Source organism: Mirounga angustirostris, unplaced genomic scaffold (genome assembly GCF_029215605.1).
Source record: "Mirounga angustirostris isolate CCGP_5_RB_7025 unplaced genomic scaffold, mMirAng1.0.hap1 SCAF_15, whole genome shotgun sequence".
Taxonomy (NCBI): Eukaryota; Metazoa; Chordata; class Mammalia; order Carnivora; family Phocidae; genus Mirounga; species Mirounga angustirostris.
Genome location: NW_026991723.1, coordinates 76,218,415 through 76,238,006, shown reverse-complemented (window position 1 = coordinate 76,238,006; position 19,592 = coordinate 76,218,415). Strand labels below are relative to the sequence as shown.

At 43.0% G+C, this 19,592-nt stretch overlaps 1 protein-coding gene across 1 annotated transcript in view; it reads right to left on the bottom strand.

Annotated features, from left to right (window-relative positions):
- PAPPA (pappalysin 1) overlaps positions 1–19,592 on the bottom strand; it is a 237,419-nt gene that overhangs the window by 147,622 nt on the left and 70,205 nt on the right. Inside the window, exons 6-7 of the mRNA XM_045883010.3 lie at positions 17,957–18,078; positions 9,789–10,287 (exon numbers count right to left, since the gene is read on the bottom strand). Coding sequence (XP_045738966.1) covers positions 9,789–10,287; positions 17,957–18,078 — 621 coding nt within the window. The remainder of the gene's footprint in view (positions 1–9,788; positions 10,288–17,956; positions 18,079–19,592) is intronic.

The following is a 19,592-nucleotide window of genomic DNA, read 5'->3' as shown; positions in this document are numbered from 1 at the left end:
TTTATGGTTCCCCGGATTGCGTCGTGTTCTTGCAAGCCCATTATCTCACTGTTTTTTTTTTTTTTTTTTTCAGGACACCCCTTGCAAGACTGCACCAACAGGAAACGTCACCAATTTTTTTCGAAGGGAAGAAGCTGAGGCTCAAACCACTGGAAGGATCCAGTCAGGGTCACACAGCTAGGCAGCTGTGTACCGGCCTACGAATCAGGTCTCTTAATTTCGAATTCAGCCTCTCTAAAGTAATGTCTGGGGTTCCTGTTAGAACAGACACAACATAAACCCACTAAGACCTGCCCAAAGGATTCTCATCATCTCTGAGCACAGACTGAATGGATTTTGTCCACTCTTCTTGCCAATCTCACTGGACAGTGTGAGATAAATTCCTCCATTCTTTCCACATCTGTAATTACTCTGATAGCTGTTATTTTCCTTCTCTTTCTTATTCATTTGTTTCCTTAAAAATCAGGAATTAGAGCAGCACAACCAAGTCCAGTCCGTCCTACCTACCCTCAGGGTGAATAGCGAAAGAACAAAAAGTAGGTGCTATCAAGACACTCACTGCAACCCAATTTCACTAACTCGTTGTTTTACAAAGGGACTCTTGACCTACCCCACCCTCTAATAACATACTAAATTAAAATCTATTCTTTGATTTCCAGAAATAACATTTCCCTCATTCCAAATATTCAAACCTGAAACTTGAAAGTCATTGGACAGCTCCTTCTTAAAACCCTTTCAAGCAATACATCACTAAATACTATTGATTCTACCTTTAAAACATACCTCCAAACCATCCACTTCACTATGCAAATAATCATAATCTCCAGTTTAGACTTGAGCAATAACTTCTGGATGGACTTTCTCTTTCTCCCTCAGTCCTTTCTTCACACAGTACCCAGAGCAATTTTATAAAAAACACAGGTCTGATTGGTTTGTTCCTCTATTTCCCAACAAATAAACCCAAACTCCATAAAGTTGGCCACACCCCCTGCATAATCTGGCCTCTGTTTTCCTCTCCAGTCTTGACTTCTATATATATCCCCCCTTAATTCAAGGAGGGATTATACTCCATTATAATCTCATAATAATAATCTTCAGCTTGTAATTCTATTTTTATTTGAGCTATTTATTCAGCCCAGCCCTCCTATCCAACTGTAAGATTCAGAATCCCAGTGCCAGCATGGAGACTGACATGTAATAGGGCACTTGTTATTGAATGAGTGAATGAATAAGTTTATCAATGGAGCCTTGGGTCTATCACTTAGCCTCTGTGGGTCTTCTTTAACATCTGTTAAAGAGACACTGTAACAACTCAGTTTAAAGTCCAGTGGTGCATCAGACTGACCCACAGAAATTTAGTTAAGTCATTTCAGTGGTGTTAGCACCAAACAGGAACTCTTCACGCTTTCAAAATCATGAAGGTATGGAGAGAGCAAGCACTTCTATGGATACTGCTGCTGACCGTGGAGATCTGTTGATTTTGCTAAATCCTTTGCTTACTCTAATATTCCCAGAACCCATATTTCATTCTAAGAGGTACTTGGCCTTAGACAGACAAGAGGGAGTCATAGGTAGATGATGCCCAGCTTCTAGAAATAGAGTAAAATTATGCTGACTATATAACCTGCTAGCCTGGGCTAGGAACAGAGGTATTTATTCTGGGCTTGGAGAGAAAGCACTTACTCCTGATGCTGCTCATCAGTCCTGGGGGCAGGACATCAGAATGCAGGAGAGGCCATGTTGGGTTGGCATGGAAAAAGGACCGACTCAGGAAGAGGTCTGACCTGAAGCATGCATTTCAGCAAAACATTAATGGAAACCACGCTGGTCTGATTATCTCCACACTTCATCAAGTCTCCTCCTCCTCATCTACTTAAATGTTCAAAAAACAAAGGAAAATATTTCTTCTCTTTTGTGTTCTTATTCTATTGCTCCTTAGAAACAAGAAAAGCCAATTGAAATATCTACTTTCTCCATCCATCAAGATGCCACCTTATGCTCTGCCTGTCGCAGCGATGATTATGCTCAGTAATTTGCCGGGAACAGCCTTTGGGGGTCAGGCAAGGAGATATAAAACTTGACTCTAACATCTATTAATGGTGAGATCTTACTTAAATAAATGGCTTTACCTCTTTGAATCTCAGCTTCCCCATCTAAAAATAAGGCATATTGATATCTATACCTCGTTAGTAGGCTTATAAAAGTACTGAGCATATCGGATGTATTCACTACATGGTAGTTAGTAGTAGTGATGTTAGTGCTAGTGCTACTAGTAGTAGGTGCTTATCTGCATATGTGATGGTGGTTAACAGAGTGGCTAAATTCAGGATCCATGGAGGACAGAAATTGGTTTGGTTTTCCTTATTGTATTTTCAGAATGTGACATGGTTCCCAGCCAGGGAGCATACTAAATCAGCATTTGAAAAATATATCAATGTATAAATGATTACACTGAGAGTAACTTCTTCACAAATGCTAGTTCTCTCTTGACTACCTATGCTACCCTATATTCCAATAACATTGATGGATAAGCAGGAGCACTGACATTAAAATCCCAGTGTAACAGATGGGAAAACAGAGACATGAAAAGCTAGACATAAATTAAAGACATTCATAGACAAGTCACAGAAGAGAAAGTACAGATATCCAGTAAATTTGAAAAGAGGCTCACTCAAGATGTTCAGTCACAAGACCATAAATGAGAAACCATGTTTTCAATCATGAAATGGACAAAGACAAAGCACTTTTGTTTTGCCAGGTAGTAGTGACAGTGAGGAACAGCAGGTCCTGCCACACACTGCTGGCAAGATATGACATAGTTCACCCTCTCAGAATACCAGAGGTTGTACCCACCAAAATGAAAAAGGCCCACAGATGACGACCCAGTAATACCATTTCTCAGTATCAACTCTAGAGAAATGCTCACATGTGCCTACAAGGAGGTTCCTATAAGGGTACTGACAACAGCATTGGTTTGTAATAGAAAAATGTATGAAATAATTTAAAAGCCTGGCATTAGGGGTACAGCTAAATAACCTGTAGCATATTCCCACTATGGAGTACTGTAGGGCATTTAAAAGGAGTGAAACAGATTTAAGAACCAAAGTGGATAGATAGCCCAGATGACTATGTTCCTCCCTCAAAACTCCATGTTTGGTCTGTGACCAAACTTCTGCCGTAAAGTATGGTATGTTGGTTTATTCATTCATTCATTTCTTTATCAATGTTTGTGAAGAATCTACCTGGTTTCAACCATCTGTACTAGGGCAAACCTCTTCAATGATCAATTCTTAACCATCTTTAAGGTCTCAGCTTAGACATTGCTTCTTCTGAGAAACATTCATTAACCACCTCAAGCTGGGGTAGATACTGTTCCTGTGTTTTCCCACACCCCCTGTGCTCCTTGCCCTCGACTGCTTTTCATGTTGCAGAATAGTTACCTGATTCCTTGCCTGTTCAATCCCTTTAAACTGTGTGCTCATGAGGCTAGGAATCTGGGCTCTATTCCTAGTTCCAACATAGTCTATGGCACAGAACAGACACTTAGTAAATACTCGTTAAACCAAACAAGTATTACTGAACACAATTATATTTGATTTGCACTCTTTGGTTGATGAATGAATTAATAAATGGACACATACAAGAACAAAGAATGGATGCCTGGGTGACATAGAGAAAGCCAGGAAAAGAAGTGGGACTAAGAAAAACAATGAAGTGGTGACTCAGCTGGAGAGCCATAGAAACAGCATGAGAGAGCCACATATGCCTTCAGTTGACCCTGATTTGGTCTAAACTTTTCCAATCCTCTGAGGCTTAATACGGCATCGCATGTCAATGTTATGCTAAGATCTGGAAGCATAAGACCCATATTCCAAGAGGTTCCACTTTGTGTTACTGTTGACTCATTCTTCACTCATTCATTCAACAAGCATTCATGGAACCTTGATCCTGTCACATATGAGCATGCTAAATATTGTATTTAAGAATCTGAACCAAGTGAGAGAAAAGGAAAAAAAAAAAAAAAGGAACAAAAACACAAGCACAGTTAAATATAAGACAAGCCAAACAGTGATCAAGGACCAAGGATCCTGTTATAAGACACCCATGTTCCAAACAGACTAGGAACTTAGTGATGGCAGTTCAGTTAGTCTTTATTATGAATCACTAAGAGACACTTCTGGTCTCTGTTCAAATATCACCTCATCAGAGGCCCTCCCTTACCACTTCTCTAAAGTCACTATATCCTACCCAACTGGGATATTATGCAATCGTTTCTGGTTTGTGTCTCCCAGCTACATTATAGGAATCAATGAGAGCAAGGGCCTTTCCTGCTCTGTTCACTACTGCATCCCTAATGCTTAGAAAGTAGCTGGGCTCATGATGGGAATCAAGAAATATTTGCTAAGTGAATGGATTGATAAATGAACTAAAGTTTTTGAGCTGATTGGTGGGATTTCTCAGCATGTAGAGTCCAGAGTCCGATCTGGGATCTGATTTATAAAACCTGGACTCATATTCACAAGAAATTCCACTCAGATCATACAAGTGTATCCTTTCCTTATGCTTATTCATTTCCCCTAAGAATTGTATTAAGAATGCCAAGAAGCTGAGGCAAAATAGACAGAGATTGTGTTGGCAGGTTAACAGGTCTGAACGTGAGAGAAAAATCAATAGAATAATTAATTGAGATACACATATAAGCCAATTGGGAGAAGTGACTTCTAAGAATATTTCTAGTTCTAAATCAGAAATACTAAGAGAGAGGCACAAACATACCTGTTCAACCAGAGAACGAATGACTAAGAGCACTAGCTTTGGAGTTGATGGATTTACATACAACCCCCCTAGGCAGGTTGACAGCTGTTTAAAGCCTGAGTGCCAGGTCCTCATTTATAACCTGGGAAGAAGACTACCTACTTTGTGGAGCTGCTGTGCAGATCAAATCAAATGAGACTACTTAAGTAACACTCTTAGTAAGTTCTTGACATATAGTAGGTGCTCAGTAAATTACAGCTCCTCCATTTCTATTCAACCACTAAACTCCTTCCCATTCTTCATTCAACAGCCATTCAAAAATATTCACTGTCTACTTTGTACCTGGAATTGTTCTTGGTACTTGGAAAGCACTAGCAGACATACAGGAAAAAAAAAAATCCACTCCTCAGGACGTTTATATTCCTTAATTGTACGTCGGCTCTTCCAAGTTTGGGTTAGAAGCCACTTTTTGTCTATGTCTTTGCCTTCAGCGCATTACTATACTGTGGTAACACTGCTTCCCTCTTTCCTCACAGTGTGGGCACCATGAGCTCAGACTCCATGCCTGTCCTGGCACCACGGTATCATCATTTCCTAACAGTACATGCTACCTGATGGACACTGCTAAATATTTGCTGAATGAATTGATGACGGATAGATGCATAGATGCATAGATGAAAAGAGTGAGCTGCTATTCATTGTTTCTGGTTTGCTTTATACCTCAATTTCTCTAAGAAAAAAAAAAAAGCTTAGTTTTGTCCAGAGTCTTTACTTCTTTGAGAAATCTAAAGATTCTATGCAGACCCAAGGAGCACAGTGGCCAGTACAAAAGCACCTGGCAGTCAAGTTGAGAAACAGAAGCTTCCCTGTTCTTTCTTCCCAGCCAGATACATAAGGAACTGGTCATGTAACTGTGTTGCTGGACTCCCAGAGTGGGTCACAGTAACTGATTGAGGGCTGGTGGCTCATGAATCATATCCTATCTTCCACTTGCTGCATCTCAAACTTTAGCCAGCTTGGATGAATGTTTGAGCTCTAGAATTCTGCCTTTGCCTTATTACAGCAGAAGGCAATATGGTGTTATGGTTGAGAAGGTGTTATTTGGAATTAGATGTGGGTTTTAATCCTGGCTCTGCCATTACCAGCTGTATTAGGTTGAATAAATCGCTTTCCCGAGCTTCAGCTTTTCGTCTGAGCTTTACCTCATAAATATTTGGCAAGGCACTTAAAGCAGAGAGAATACTCAGCAAATGGTTGGCATTATTGTTATTTTTATTATTATTGTCCACACACTACACATTGTACTAGGGCATCCCAGTGAATCAGTGAGGTCCCCTCTGGGTACTGATTCTTAAAAACAGTCTCTGCTAACTCCCTTTTACTGGCTTTTTAAAGGTCCCTTTTACTACAAAAAAAGTGGAATGAATCACCTGTCACCTAAGGACGATGTCTACCCACAGAGAAGAGTTTAATGTGTCACCCCCCTCATTTTACAAAGAGGGAAACTGAAGAGCAAGGCCACGATGCAATGTGTCTGAACAACATATGGTGAGTTAGTGGCAAAGTCGCTGCTGGTCCCCTTTTCCTCCACCAGTGTCATTTGTCATTCAATGGATGGGTTTCCATGGAATGGAGAAGTTCCATATTTCTTCCTCTTCCTGGCCAAAAGTAATCAGTCTCCTAGAAGTGTCCATTGGGTAAGCACAGAAGCCTCTCCCTTCATCAATGTCATACCTTGGGAAACTATCTCCAGTATAGATAAAGGAAAGAATAAATATTTTTGTTGAGAGAAAAAAATGAAGACAAAGGTCAAAGGGAATCATGTAATGGGTTGGGTCAGGGAAGAAAAAGAAAGCATTTTTTTTCCTCTCTCCTCTTTTTCTCCAAAACAGTCTTTATATAGAACTTGTATAAGAGCCAATTTATTTGATATGGAAAAAATGTGAAAGCAGCAAAATACACCACACACACACACACACACACACACACACACAAAGAGGTATTTGTGTTGGAGTTCAGAACTCGAATTACCAAGAGATAAAGGGGTTGAAATGGTAGGTTGACTTGGAATGATGTTTTACGTTTTTTAGAGTCTCAGACAACATTCAGGTCAGGAAATGTAGCTCAGCCTAGGTCTCCAGTAAATTCCTTGGGACTCGAGAAAGACATAGAGGAAGTCAGTGAAAGCCTCAGTCTAGCCCGTGTGTCTGAAACATCAGAGCAGGGCCTAGGAAAGATTTGTTGAGTGAATGAAAGAACAAATGGAGCATAAGAGTGTGTGTCTGAATAGTGGTGGTTCTGGAAGCAAAGTGGGACAGGACTGGGTGTTTTTAACCGTGTGGTTAAGGGCTTCAGCACCGAAGTGTGAGTGTCTACAGGAAAGGAGCCGGGTCATCCCTGAAATACCTAGCTCCCAGTGAACACTCTGGCACACAGAATGTTCTCAAAACAGATTTGTAAATTGAATGAGTATTGGGAAAGAGACCTTGGAAGTCCCTGAGCCTTACAGATCACTTACAGCAGCGGCTATTAAACTGTAGCCAGCATTCGAGTCATTTGGGAAGACCCCATATTTGAGTTTCTGATTCAGTTGTCTGGGCTGGGATCTAAGGACTCGCCCTAAGTTCTCAGGTCTTGATGCTGCTGGTCTGGGGCCCTACTCTGAGAACTGGCAGTGGCTCTTAAACATGGTTCCACATTATAATCATCCAGTGAGATTTTAAAAGTTCTGATGGCCCAGCTTTATCCCCCTTACCAGTTAATCGAGTACCTGGGGCAGTGGGGGATGGGGTTGGAGAGGGGATGCTGGGGAAACACAAGAGATTTTAAAATGCCCCAAATTTCCATGACATGCATATAACTTTGAGAACCCCCAGTCTAGTACAACCTCCTCTTTATAGATAAAGGCCTCAGAAGGCCAGAAAGGGTAAGCGACTAGCCTAAGATCCTAGAGCAATTTCATGACTATCTGGGAATGGAACTCAGGGGGCTCTCACTTCTTCAGTTGAATTTCTACCCATCCACATTTACCAACCCAACCCATGTCAGCTCTTACAGGCGCACACCTCCAGGCAAAAAATGAAAGCTGTGTTTAAACTGAGAGTTTAAGGCATCTATGACTTCTTCTCTCCATTGTTTTATAAAGAAATTTTAAGTGGATGCATATTTATAGAACTTTACCACTCTAGACAAGCAAGAAGATGAAAGAGACAGAGTTATGGAATATTTTCAAGGCAAGATGATCCTTTAAATTTTAAGTACATTCTCAAACACAAACCAAGTGTTCCCTCTGAGTTCTTGAACAGATGTTCTTCATCTCTGAGTCAATGAATGGGCAAGGGTCTGCTTGTGATGTGCACGTTAATTGCTGGCATGTAAAAGGGAGTGCTGGTAAAGTGTTTGAAAGTGGTTCTAACTCTTAAAAAGATTAAAAGTTTCCTCCAAAATTTGGTTTCTATTAATGATTGGCTCAGCAAATGTTTTCACGTAGACAGAGCAGAGATTGGATCTTATATCATCTTAGAACCAAAGAAAGTGCCACAAGAGGCGCATAGAAACCATTGACTTGAGCATTTTCATCACACAGAAGAGGGAAGTAACGCTCAGAGAGATTGACGGATTTATCTAAAATTAGTAAGTGGACTGGCTGGAGCTGAACACAAGGTATCTGACTTCTGAGCTATTGTTCTCTCCAGTACTCAAAGTGTTCCCGACCCATATCCCTTGCACATAGTAGATGTTCAACAAACGTTTGGTGATTAATTTCGTAGACTCTTGGTACCCAAGTTAGGTCGGTTAGATTAAGCAGAAGTTGAAACCACATCTTTAATTGAACACTGGTTGAAGGTACTGGCTTAGGAGTTAGGACAGAACCTTGATCTTACCACTCTCTAACTATGTGATCTTGGACAAGTGACTTCACATCTCTAAGCTGTCATTCCCTTCTTTGTAAAACAAGAAGGATAATTGGGCTGTGGTTATGGAGAGGATGAAATGAGTAAAAGATGCAAAGATCTCAGCCCACTGTCTGGAAGTCCCTGAATCTTACAGATCAAGGGACTCAATATAGAAGATGGAAGATCTCAATATAGGCAAAGCACTAATGAGGTCACTGTAAGGTGGCCTCTTTCCTAAAACATAAATCCTGAGGATGTTTGAGGAAGAGATAGCTTGAGAAATGAATATTAAGGGCAAGCACTATCTCACATAAAAGCTGTGAGTATCCCAGAAGGCTCCTGGAGACCTAGAGCTACAAGGGCTCTTAAGGATCAAATGAGTTTGAACCTCTCTTCCACTTCAGAAAAGGGAACCAAACAAGGACTGTGACTAGTTATGTTCACCCTCCAGGAACATTCTCATGCAAATATGCGGAAACACGCTCAATTTCTAGACATCCTGCTATAACTTCACGCCCTTTTCACTCACTGAAAAAGCAATCACAGTGCATGAATCTTCTTCAATTAAATATAAAAACGAGGGGTGCCTGGGTGGCTCAGTCAGTCGTTAAGTGTCTGCCTTCGGCTCAGGTCATGATCCCAGGGTCCTGGAATGGAGCCCCACATCTGGCTCCCTGCTCCACGGGAAGCTTTCTTCTCCCTCTCCCACTCCCCCTGCTTGTGTTCCCTCTCTCACTGTCTTTCTCTGTCAAATAAATAAATAAAATCTTTAAATAAATATATATATAGGAAATCACTAGCAAACGTCAGTTCTTCCAATTTCATGAATAACACATGACTTTCTCGTTGCTAATCTTACTCAGCCTCTTTCATTTTATCGTTGGGGAAACTAAGAGAGGTCTGGGAGTGTTAGCATTACATTAGAGCTCTCACCAAAAATCCAGGCTTTCTGGTTCCTTGTGCATTGCCATTCCCACCATATCAACCCTGCCGTGTTAGGACAATTCTACCGTCAATGCCAGGTTATGAATCCCTAGAAGTAATGAACCTTCTTCTAGGGCAGGCCTCTCTGAGCCTCCTTACATTCGTCTGCAGCCCACCCATCTGACCATCTCCCTATCCAGAGAGTGCACTTACGTGTCCGTGAATCTTCTACTGAGGTGTAGGAGGGAGGCCACATCCACGTGGAGAGGAGGGTCCCGGACCACCTTGTACTGCAGGGGCTTACACTCTAGACAGAGTGGGCTGTCTGCAATGGAGGTCAACATGGCCGCATCAATCTCTAGGTGCTCATCCAATGTGTAGATCTGGATGCCGTATACCTCCTCACCCACATCCCGGAGTTTGATGGTCAGTGGGACATCGCAGAAGACGTTCTGAGGGCCCAGAGAGATGTTCTTCCCACTGACAGTTAATAGTTTGATGTCATTGACAGCCCCACTAGAGTCCCAATCAGTGGAGACAAAGGTCACCCAGATGGTTAAAGACTCAGGGACCAAGGGGTAGCGGAATTCCAGTTCAAGGTAGCAGCCTTGTGGCTCAGGGCAGGCTGGAGGGACTGTGTGTGGGTTGACAGCTGAATTTGGGCTCCAGGTGCGGACACTGGACTTACAGGGCTGTTCAACATCTGGATGACCTATGGAGAAGAGATGAGGGTATGAGTTCCTGAAAGCCCTGTAGACACTAGGAGAGACTGGCCTGACTTGAGCTCAGAGAGAGGGGAAAGGAGAAGGAAGATTCTCAGTGTTCTAGTGAATCAGCTGTATGCATAGCACCCAGCTCGTCTCCACCCCTGCAATACAGATCTTGAATGAATCACCAAACATTTGGTCAAAACTACATTCAATAAGTATCTTACTCTTTAGTGAATGCCCCAACTTTCCTTCTTCATATCCTACTTGTAGGCTTTGCTGCCTTAGATGGAAAGAAGGGAGGGACACACATTTGCCAAACACCCATATGTCCCCTGAACTTGCTTACTTCTTGCAAAGACTCATCTCAGAGGTGAGGCAACTAAGGCTCAGAAATGTGGAGTGAACTGATCAAAGTCTCACAGCTTGATGTGAAGGTCAGCATTAGAACCCACTGTTGTCTCATCTTGAAGTTCATACTCTTTATTCTCCCTACTGCATGCAGAGGCCACTAAAATAAACTAGGATCCCTGCAGTATTGCTTTCAGTACAACCTGCATGAAATGACAGAAGAACCAGAAACCTTCAGCAAAGAAGAGGTGAGCACAGATCATTTCTCCCCTTGGACTGAGGATTCTGGGAGGAAACTGTCTAGAACCATGAATGACAGAGCTGGAAGGCGGCCCTGGAGCCATCTTATCTCTCCTCCTCTTAAGCCACATGAGGTCATTCCATACCACTGAGCTCCTCAGAGCTCTGTCCAGTCTGACTCAGGAAGGGGAGGGTTGGGTAAGGTGGGGCAGCAGGGGGTGGGGGGGAGAAGGAAGGAGGGATTCTTCTACTTTTTCCCTGGGGAGACAATGCCTCATCCCCACTGATCTCAGCCTGCAGCGACTTCTGAATTTTTCTCTGCTGAGATCATTAGTCCTAGACCCTCAGAGAGCTCTCCTTTGCACTGCTGAGAAAAGTAATCAGGACTCAGTGTAGTGATTGGCTCTAATTTGTTTAAGGAGTCTAGCAAGAGATACAGATCAGCTGGTGATGGTAGGATGGAAGATCTCAAATTGTCCTATTAGCTACATTTTTTTTTCTTCTTTTACATCGCTGGTTGGTGGGAGGTGGGATGCTGGATATTTCTAAAGCAAAAGAGAAAAGGCAATCTCTGTCTGAAATGGCTTTGTGGTACTGTTACAGTATCATAGGAATCACAATATGAAAACCAGAAAACCATTTTGGATGGGAAAGCTACTACAGTGAAGGCTATAAAAATGCCTCCAATCTCTGTGTCTCTGCCCAGCCAAGGGAGAAGAGAGAAAACACCAAGTGGAAATGAAGAGAAGAGAACAAGGAAATAAAGGGAGTGGAAGAGTGTGAGGAAAATTCCAAAGACTTTTTAGATATAACACATCAGAGCAGGAAGAGATGGATAGGACTACAGGATTCTCTCCAGCACTCCTTGGCAAGGTCCATCCATTATCTGCAGCAAAGGCTAGTTAAAAGTGACCAGTGGTTTAAGTCAAAGCCTCCTTAATGAGGCTGAAGCTTTTCTTCCTGTAGACTCTTCAACTCAGTGGAGTTCCTGATTTTCTTAACTTTGTGGGGTATTGGCACATACATATCACTTATTCACAGAGCTTTACTGAGGGTAGCATTTTAGTTTGTGTGAGACACATTCCCTAGCCATTAATTTATTCATCTGATTGTCACCAAGATCTCATAAGACAGTTATGCTTTTGCCTCTTATCCCTCTGTTTCACTCAATTTCAGGTAGCCTTTATTTAATATAGCACCTGGTCCACAGACAGTGACCAAAGTGGACATTCAATAAATGTTTGTGAAATGAAGAATCTCCTATCTTGTTAATATTGGGTTTAAAAAGTGAGAGCTTGGGGCGCCTGGGTGGCTCAGTCATTAAGCGTCTGCCTTCAGCTCAGGTCATGATCCCAGGGTCCTGGGATCGAGCCCCACATCGGGCTCCCTGCTCAGCGGGGATACTTCTCCCTCTCCCACTCCGCCTGCTTGTGTTCCCTCTCTCGCTGTGTCTCTCTCTGTATCAAATAAATAAAATCTTAAAAAAAAAAAAAGCGAGAGCTTCATGGAGCATTGACTCCTGCTGACGGGGAGTGCCCGGTGAGCACTCCACCCCTTCACACACTTTCTCCTGGACCTGTCAAGAGATGGTGCCATCTCTCTCCCTTCCTTGGAGAAAATGACTATCAGTGGTGGGAGCCACAGGAGAGCAAAGATGACAAATGGGTTTGGCTCCTGCCTTCTCCTGAGTTTCTTGTTAATCAACAGAGGGACTAAATGCTTTCCGAAAGACAGGAAGGTGAGCCTGGACATGACACTCAAGGAAATAAACAGGAATGGAGATCTTAGCAAAGCTTGTGCTTATCTGGTTATCAGAGATAAATTTTTCCATGTAAAAAAAGAGCCTTGGGGGTGTGCTGAGTCCAACCATCACCAATGCAGCAGTCCCTTTACCCATACCTGGTTCCACGAACTGACCATCCCCTAGGCACGCGGCACTGCACCCAGCACATTACGTGCCTCAGCTCTCTTCATCCTGGCAGTAAGTCTATGGCACAGGTCTTACAAAAATCATTTCACAGAAGAGGGAACTGAGACTCCGGTGGTCAAGTCACTCCCTGATGGGGAATGGAATATATGTGATACTGTTGGTCCAGGGAGCATGCCAAGCTTTGAAGCAATGGAAGCTGGGTTAGAGCATCAGCTATAGAGCTTCTCATCCCATCACCTACTCTCATGATACTTACCTCACAGGGGTGCTGTAAAACTCGAATGGGATGGGATATTAGTAAATGCTCGCAAATATTTAGCTTTGTTATGAAACATAGGGAAGAATTAATAGGGAAAAGCTTGGGAGGAAGAGGTAGTCCAAGCAAAGAGAACAGCTGAGAGAGAACGGGAAGGAAGACGACTATGGTTTTGAGCACAACGGGAGAGCGGCAAGAGATGAGGCCAGTAAGCTAAACAGAACCCAGATCACAAAGGGCTTATAGGTCATTTTAAGGAATCGGCATCTTATACCGAGAGGGATGGGGGGATAGTGAAAAACTGTAAGCAAACAAGTGAGAATTGTGTTTTAGAAAAACCACTGTTCAGAGTCATAGACACTACCCATCCATCTATGTATTCATCCATGTGTCTATCTGTCCACCTGTCAGTCCGTCCATCCATCCATCCAAAGAATAATTATTGACTGCCTGGTCTTTGTCCAGTGTTACGCTAGTACCTAGGGAAACAAGTTTCTACACATATGGTCTCTGACCCCATGGAGCTTCTAGTCTAGTGACACCAGGGGAGAAATGGCTGTACTAATGTAGATAATCGTACCTGTGGCTTGGACAAGGGAACATTAGAGGAGTTGACAACTAACCACAGTGCCTAAGGGGCAAAAAAGAACAAGGCTGGAAAGTTGACCAGGCATGGCTGTGAGGCAGGGAGAAGGGCAGAGGAAAAGGGGAAGGGAGGGGAGGGGAAGCAAGGAGGGAGGGAGGAAAAAAGAAGGAAGGGGGAAGAAAGAAAAGTGCAAAGGTACTGTTACTTCATTGTTAATACATACCCTTTTGTATATATGGTGACTAAATGAAAAGTCACATGTTTATATAAGCTGTCCACTAGAAATGAGGCCATATAAGTGTGTGAAATATACTTATACATACTTATGCTGATTTAAATTTACATTTATGAAGATCCATACAGACACCTATTATATATCTTTGTGTATATACTCTGCAGCTGTTGACACAAATATAGTTATAAAAACTTGGTGCCGAGTTTTTTCCAGATGAATACTTCAGTACACCTGAAATATTCTAGGCAGAAAAATGGGGAAAGGACTCACAGAAATATAAAAAATGAAAACAGCTAGTGCCAGGTGTTCGTCTCTCATGGAAAACCCAACATTGCAATGCATTATGTTTGTATACGTGATCTTAATTGAGATCTGAGTTGACGGGGTTTAGCTATCAAAGTCCTAGGTAGCAAATGTCCATGGTATTGAGCACCTCAGGAAATATTCATCTATGAAATACAGTTTTTGCTCAAGAGATACGAAAACAGGGTTTCTTTTGCATCCAACCACTTTCTGTGGCCAAAGGCAAGAATTTCTGTGACTGTATTTACCTGAAGTTCACGGAATAGAGTTAATGGAAGATAGTGGATATGCAATAAATATTTGTTAAATGAAAAAACCTTCTATCTTACTAACAAGGAGTTAAAGAAGTTACAATTCCATGGAATATTAGAGCTAGAGAGGACATTTATTCTGTGCATGATATGCTCTCTTCAGAGAAGCTAAGTGACTCATTCAAGGGCACAGAGCACATTGATGGCAGGGCTCGGACCAAGGTCCAGTCCTCTTCACCCCCCCACCCCATACTCTTTCCCTAACCCCAAAGATAGGTCTGGCATCACTCATGGATTTGGGAGTTTTATGTTAGTTTGGGAAGTCCAAAAACTTAAACACGCAAAGATAAATAGGATGAAAATGAGTTGAGAAATAAATTGCAGAGTTTGGCTCATGGAAAAGTTTATTTCTTCAAGGATATTAAAAGGGTCTGAGCCAAAAGGATCACAGAGCCTGTAATAGGATGCTCTAAAAAAAGAACAGTGTCTTTTCCTGGACTGCATGCACTAAATTTACATATCCTGAAGGAAAACCCAAGGCTGCTGGGTTTCCTTGCATGCCTGAGTCAGCTCAGGGAACCAGGGGCTCAGCACTTCCAGATGAACTCTACTCTGCATATCATGCTTTAAGAGGGTCAGGAGCAAACCATGAATTGACTTATCCAATTGACAGTTGGGTTGGATGGAGGTGTGGGGAGATGTCTGAAAATTATTTCATTCATGTAGCACGTAGAACAAACCAAGATGGTTTTAGCCAGAGAAGTCTTGGGGGACAGTCTTGCTGATTCCACCTCCCAAATATCTCTCAATTCCACTGACTTCTCTCCATTTCTCACAGCCTTGGACCACACCCAGGCCACCACCATCCCTCTCCTGGATTCCTGCAACAGCCACCCAGCTGCTCCCTTTCCTCCAGCACACCCATCCCCAGACTCTTCACCACAGTCTTTATAACACACACATCGCACCATGCCCCAGACCTCCGCCAAAGCATGTGGTAGCTCCTTGCTGCCCTCAGTATAAACCCATCCTCATCCAGTCATTATAGAACACCCAGTCCAAACTCCCCCTGCTCCACACCTCACGTTTCATGCTCCAAACCCACTTAAGCTCTCGTAGCATTATTGAACAGCTTTCATTAATGTGGGTTATATCTACTGGTAGTTACCATGTTATAAATGAACACTGAGGAACTTTAAACACAAGAACACATAAGCATGTGCTCTGTTAGCTATCAGAGCAGTAATAACATCACATTCCACATAGCCACTGGAACGCTCCACTGCTCTCTCAGGAGAGAATGGGAGTGAAAATGGTAAGCAATATCATAGCATTATTATGAAAATAATTTTGGATTTTGAGGATACCCTTAAAAGTCTCCAGGAACCCCATAAGCCTCCAGATCACACTGAAAAAAAAAAAAAAAACCCACTGCTCTAAACATACCAAACTTTTTTCATGTTCTCAAATGTGCCTTGCTCGCTGGGGTGGTGACATTTCCCGGGTGGTATCAGTTCTGGATGAGGTCAGCTTCTTCCTAATTCCCCTGGCACTCTGTGCTTCAGTTATGATGGGCCTTGCTGCACTTGATGGTTGATGGGAACCACCCTTTTACTCATCCGACTCCCCTGTTAGATGGTCAGCTCTCTCTTGGCCATGTACCAAGCATGGTGCCTGGCACGTAGCTCCTATGGTGGCCATAGATGAGACTGGTTCACTCTGCATGGACACAATTTGTCAGCTGGCAGAGCCATGACCTTTCTTCCATGAGAACCCAACGTGGGTTCTGTTGGGATAGAAAAGTCATGATTGTAGATTTCAGGAAGAACTTTCTAACAAATGGAGTTAGAATGGAAGGCCCAGGAATGTACATGCTGGTGCTAGGAGACCCTGGATGAGGGAGGGCACCAGGGGGATTCCTGCACTGGGTGGGAACTGGGGCTAGATGAGCCAGGCTCCCCTTCCAAGTCTGACAGCCTGTGATCCTGGGGGCCTGAGCTGAGGGCTTCTCCCAGACATCCCTCTCACTTTACATTCCAGATGGATTTGTTTAGAGTTCCCGAGTTCAGCTCTCATTTTTATTTTAAGCTACTTTAGAAGATAACAAAGTACAGTGCTGTCATTTTTCTCCTTCACTCTCCTCTCTGATCCTTCTCCCTTGCTTTATTCTCTGGCTTTTTCTTCTCAACCTTCTTTCTAAAAATATAAAAGAAAACGGAGGGAGTTCTTGCTGAACCTCAGGGAGGAATCAGATTCTGCTCTCTCTGATGGCTGGAGTCCCCACCCAGGAACCATGGACGAGAGCTGCCTGCACAGGAGCAAGAGACACTGGGGGGTGGAGCATAAGCTCTGAGGGCACGGGAGAACATGGGGTCTCTGCCAGCCGGGCTTCGGGCACTAGAACTGAGCCCTAAAGAAGGGGATATTGTGGAAGGAAACTGAGTAGGCAACTTTCCACGAGGTTCTCTAAGTTCCAAGTGGCTGCTGTCGGGGTCAAGTGCTGGTGGAACAAAGCATTGTGCTAAAGGCACTCTCTTAAATTCTGCAGAAAACCCAGTGAGTCTGGCAGTGAGCGGGGCCATAAGAGAGCACAGAGACTGCTGGTCCTTAGGAGGGCCTGGGAGACCCCCGGGAAGGGGAGGGTCCGGTCATGGGGAGAGCCCACCAACAGTGGCAATGATGAGGTGCTTCCCTCCAGTGTCTTGCTGATAGATGGATCCCAAAAAGGAGGGTACACGGCAGAAAACTTCAAGGGATATTTATGGCATGTGTGTGGATGTCCTGGATCTTCCTAGCAACAACTAAAGAAGACAAAGACTACTGAAAACTTGACCCCTCTCCCAGGTATGTGTGCTGATTCTAAGGTGATCTGTGCACCAATAGGCCGTCAGGGTCTGGAGGCACACATAAACACACATACACACCATGTCTTTATCAGATGTGTGGCCTCGGGCACTTGTTCAATATCTCAGCATCTTTGTTTCCTCGTATGTAAAGTGGGATGACATACTTAAGACAGTGCAGGAGTTCAAAGGACATGTGCTGAATCGATGCATGAATATTGGCCTTGATCTTGGGCTGAGGGCACAAACTTCCAGTTGTATGATGAATAAACACTGGAGTTCTTATCTACACCATGGTGACTATAGTTAACAATACTCTATCATATACTTGAAAATTGCCTAGAGGGTAGTTCTTACATGAGCTCACAAACAGACAAACAAAAAGTATGAGATGATGGATGTGTTAACTAACCTTATTGTGGTATAATCACTTTGCAATAATACATGTATCAAATCATCACTTTGTACACCTTAAACCTATACAATGTTACATGTCAATTATGTCTCAATAAAGCTTAGGGGAAAAGACAGAAACAAAGTAAATTGGCCTTGCCAGGCAATCGTAAGATCCAATGAGATAGTATGCAGAAAAGACTGTTAAAATCATAAAGCTCCATCTACATCAAAAGAGTTGTTCTTTGCACCCCCAATCTGTAAGTGAGCTTCCAGACTGGCTTACCTTCTGCTTCTCGAGGACTCCAGTGTCCTGATGGGCCACAAGGCATTGGGGAGGAAGCATTGATGGCATACTGCACCAGGATTCTCCCTTCCAGGCAAAGGTCACATGCTGATCCCAATTCTCTAGGAGGCCAAGGAAAGAAGGGAAATGCACCGACTTAGGAACAGTTGAATGAGCTCCTGATCCAGCTAGGCCTAAGGCACCAGGGCAGAAGACATAACAATTCCTTGCTACCCCCATCCTCCTTATCCTTGCCAAAGTTTTCAGAATACGACCATGAGTGAAATTCCTCCCCATTGCCCAGCAAAGATCTTGTTTGGACTTATGTGGCTTCTGTCCTGATGATAGATATACTTCTTTAATTTCAAGCAGTACAGAATCAACAGGCCAAGGACTTACTACCCATACTAATCTTAGTTTCATCAGATATCCAAAGCTCTACTGAGGATTTGATGTGTGGTTGTGAAAAAATCTTTAGCTCCATTTGACCTCAAATGTTATTCTTTTAACAGTGTTTGTCAGGTACCTCCCATGTGCCAGGCACCATCCTGTGTCCTAGGTATTAAATAAAAAGAAGGCACGATTCAGTTCCTTCATCTGAAAATGAGTTGGCTGAACCAGATGATACCTATAGAACCTTCCAGGCCTGACATTCTGGGAATGGATGAATCACCTCTGATTTAACAGTCAAAAGCAGCTTCCTTACCACGACATCTAATTCATTTTAGCAGCTTTCCAAGGGGCAAGCCAATCCCTTGAAGGGAAGAGCCCCAGAAGTGGAATATTATGGTGGCTTCCTCTGTCAAGTGTCTTATGTATCTGGATTCAATCTCCCCTTAGCCACAACAGCCTCTGGGATCTTGCTTGTTCTCCAGATTTGGCATCTGTTTAGAAGGCAGCTGCCAGGAGGGGAGAGGGATCAGCCCATTATTTCTCAAAATGCAATGGTCCTGCCAACACCTTTTTCATCATTCCTAGAAGGACCTTTATCCTTTAGCTACCTGAAAGATGCAATGGAGGAGCCTTATAGCTTTCCCCTCATAGGGAAGCTCTGTAGCCCCTGGGTTCACATGGTAAGAAAGAGTACACTGGTGAGCATCAGTCTGCTGGTGTTCCCTGTTCCTCCTCCATACAGCTGCCAGGGAGCTCATCCCCAAACCTATAACTGAACAGATCATTCTCCTGATTATCTGCATATATGGTGGCCAACATATGCAGAAGGACGGATGGATGGACAGATGAGTAGCTGAGTGGATAGGTGGGTGGGTGGGTGGGTGGCTGGATAGATAGATGGATAAATACCAGTCACTGAGACATGTTGCTAAGACTCATAACTAACCTAGTCTAGACTCTCAAATTGTGGATTTTGCATCCTCAGCTTTATCAGTGTTAATATGAAATCATACATAGGTAGAAATTTTGCAAGTACATTAATATCCAGTGAAAGGAGAATGATGAAATAGTCTAAGATTAATATGTTCAATGAAATGGTAAGCAGTCGTTACAAAAATATTCTATGAAATCTCATGGAAAATGTGTAAGATACAATGTTCAGTGAAAAAATCATATTCAAAACTGAATTTAGAGCAGCTTCTCAATGCTGTCCAAATAACTTCAGCATGACAAAATATCAACA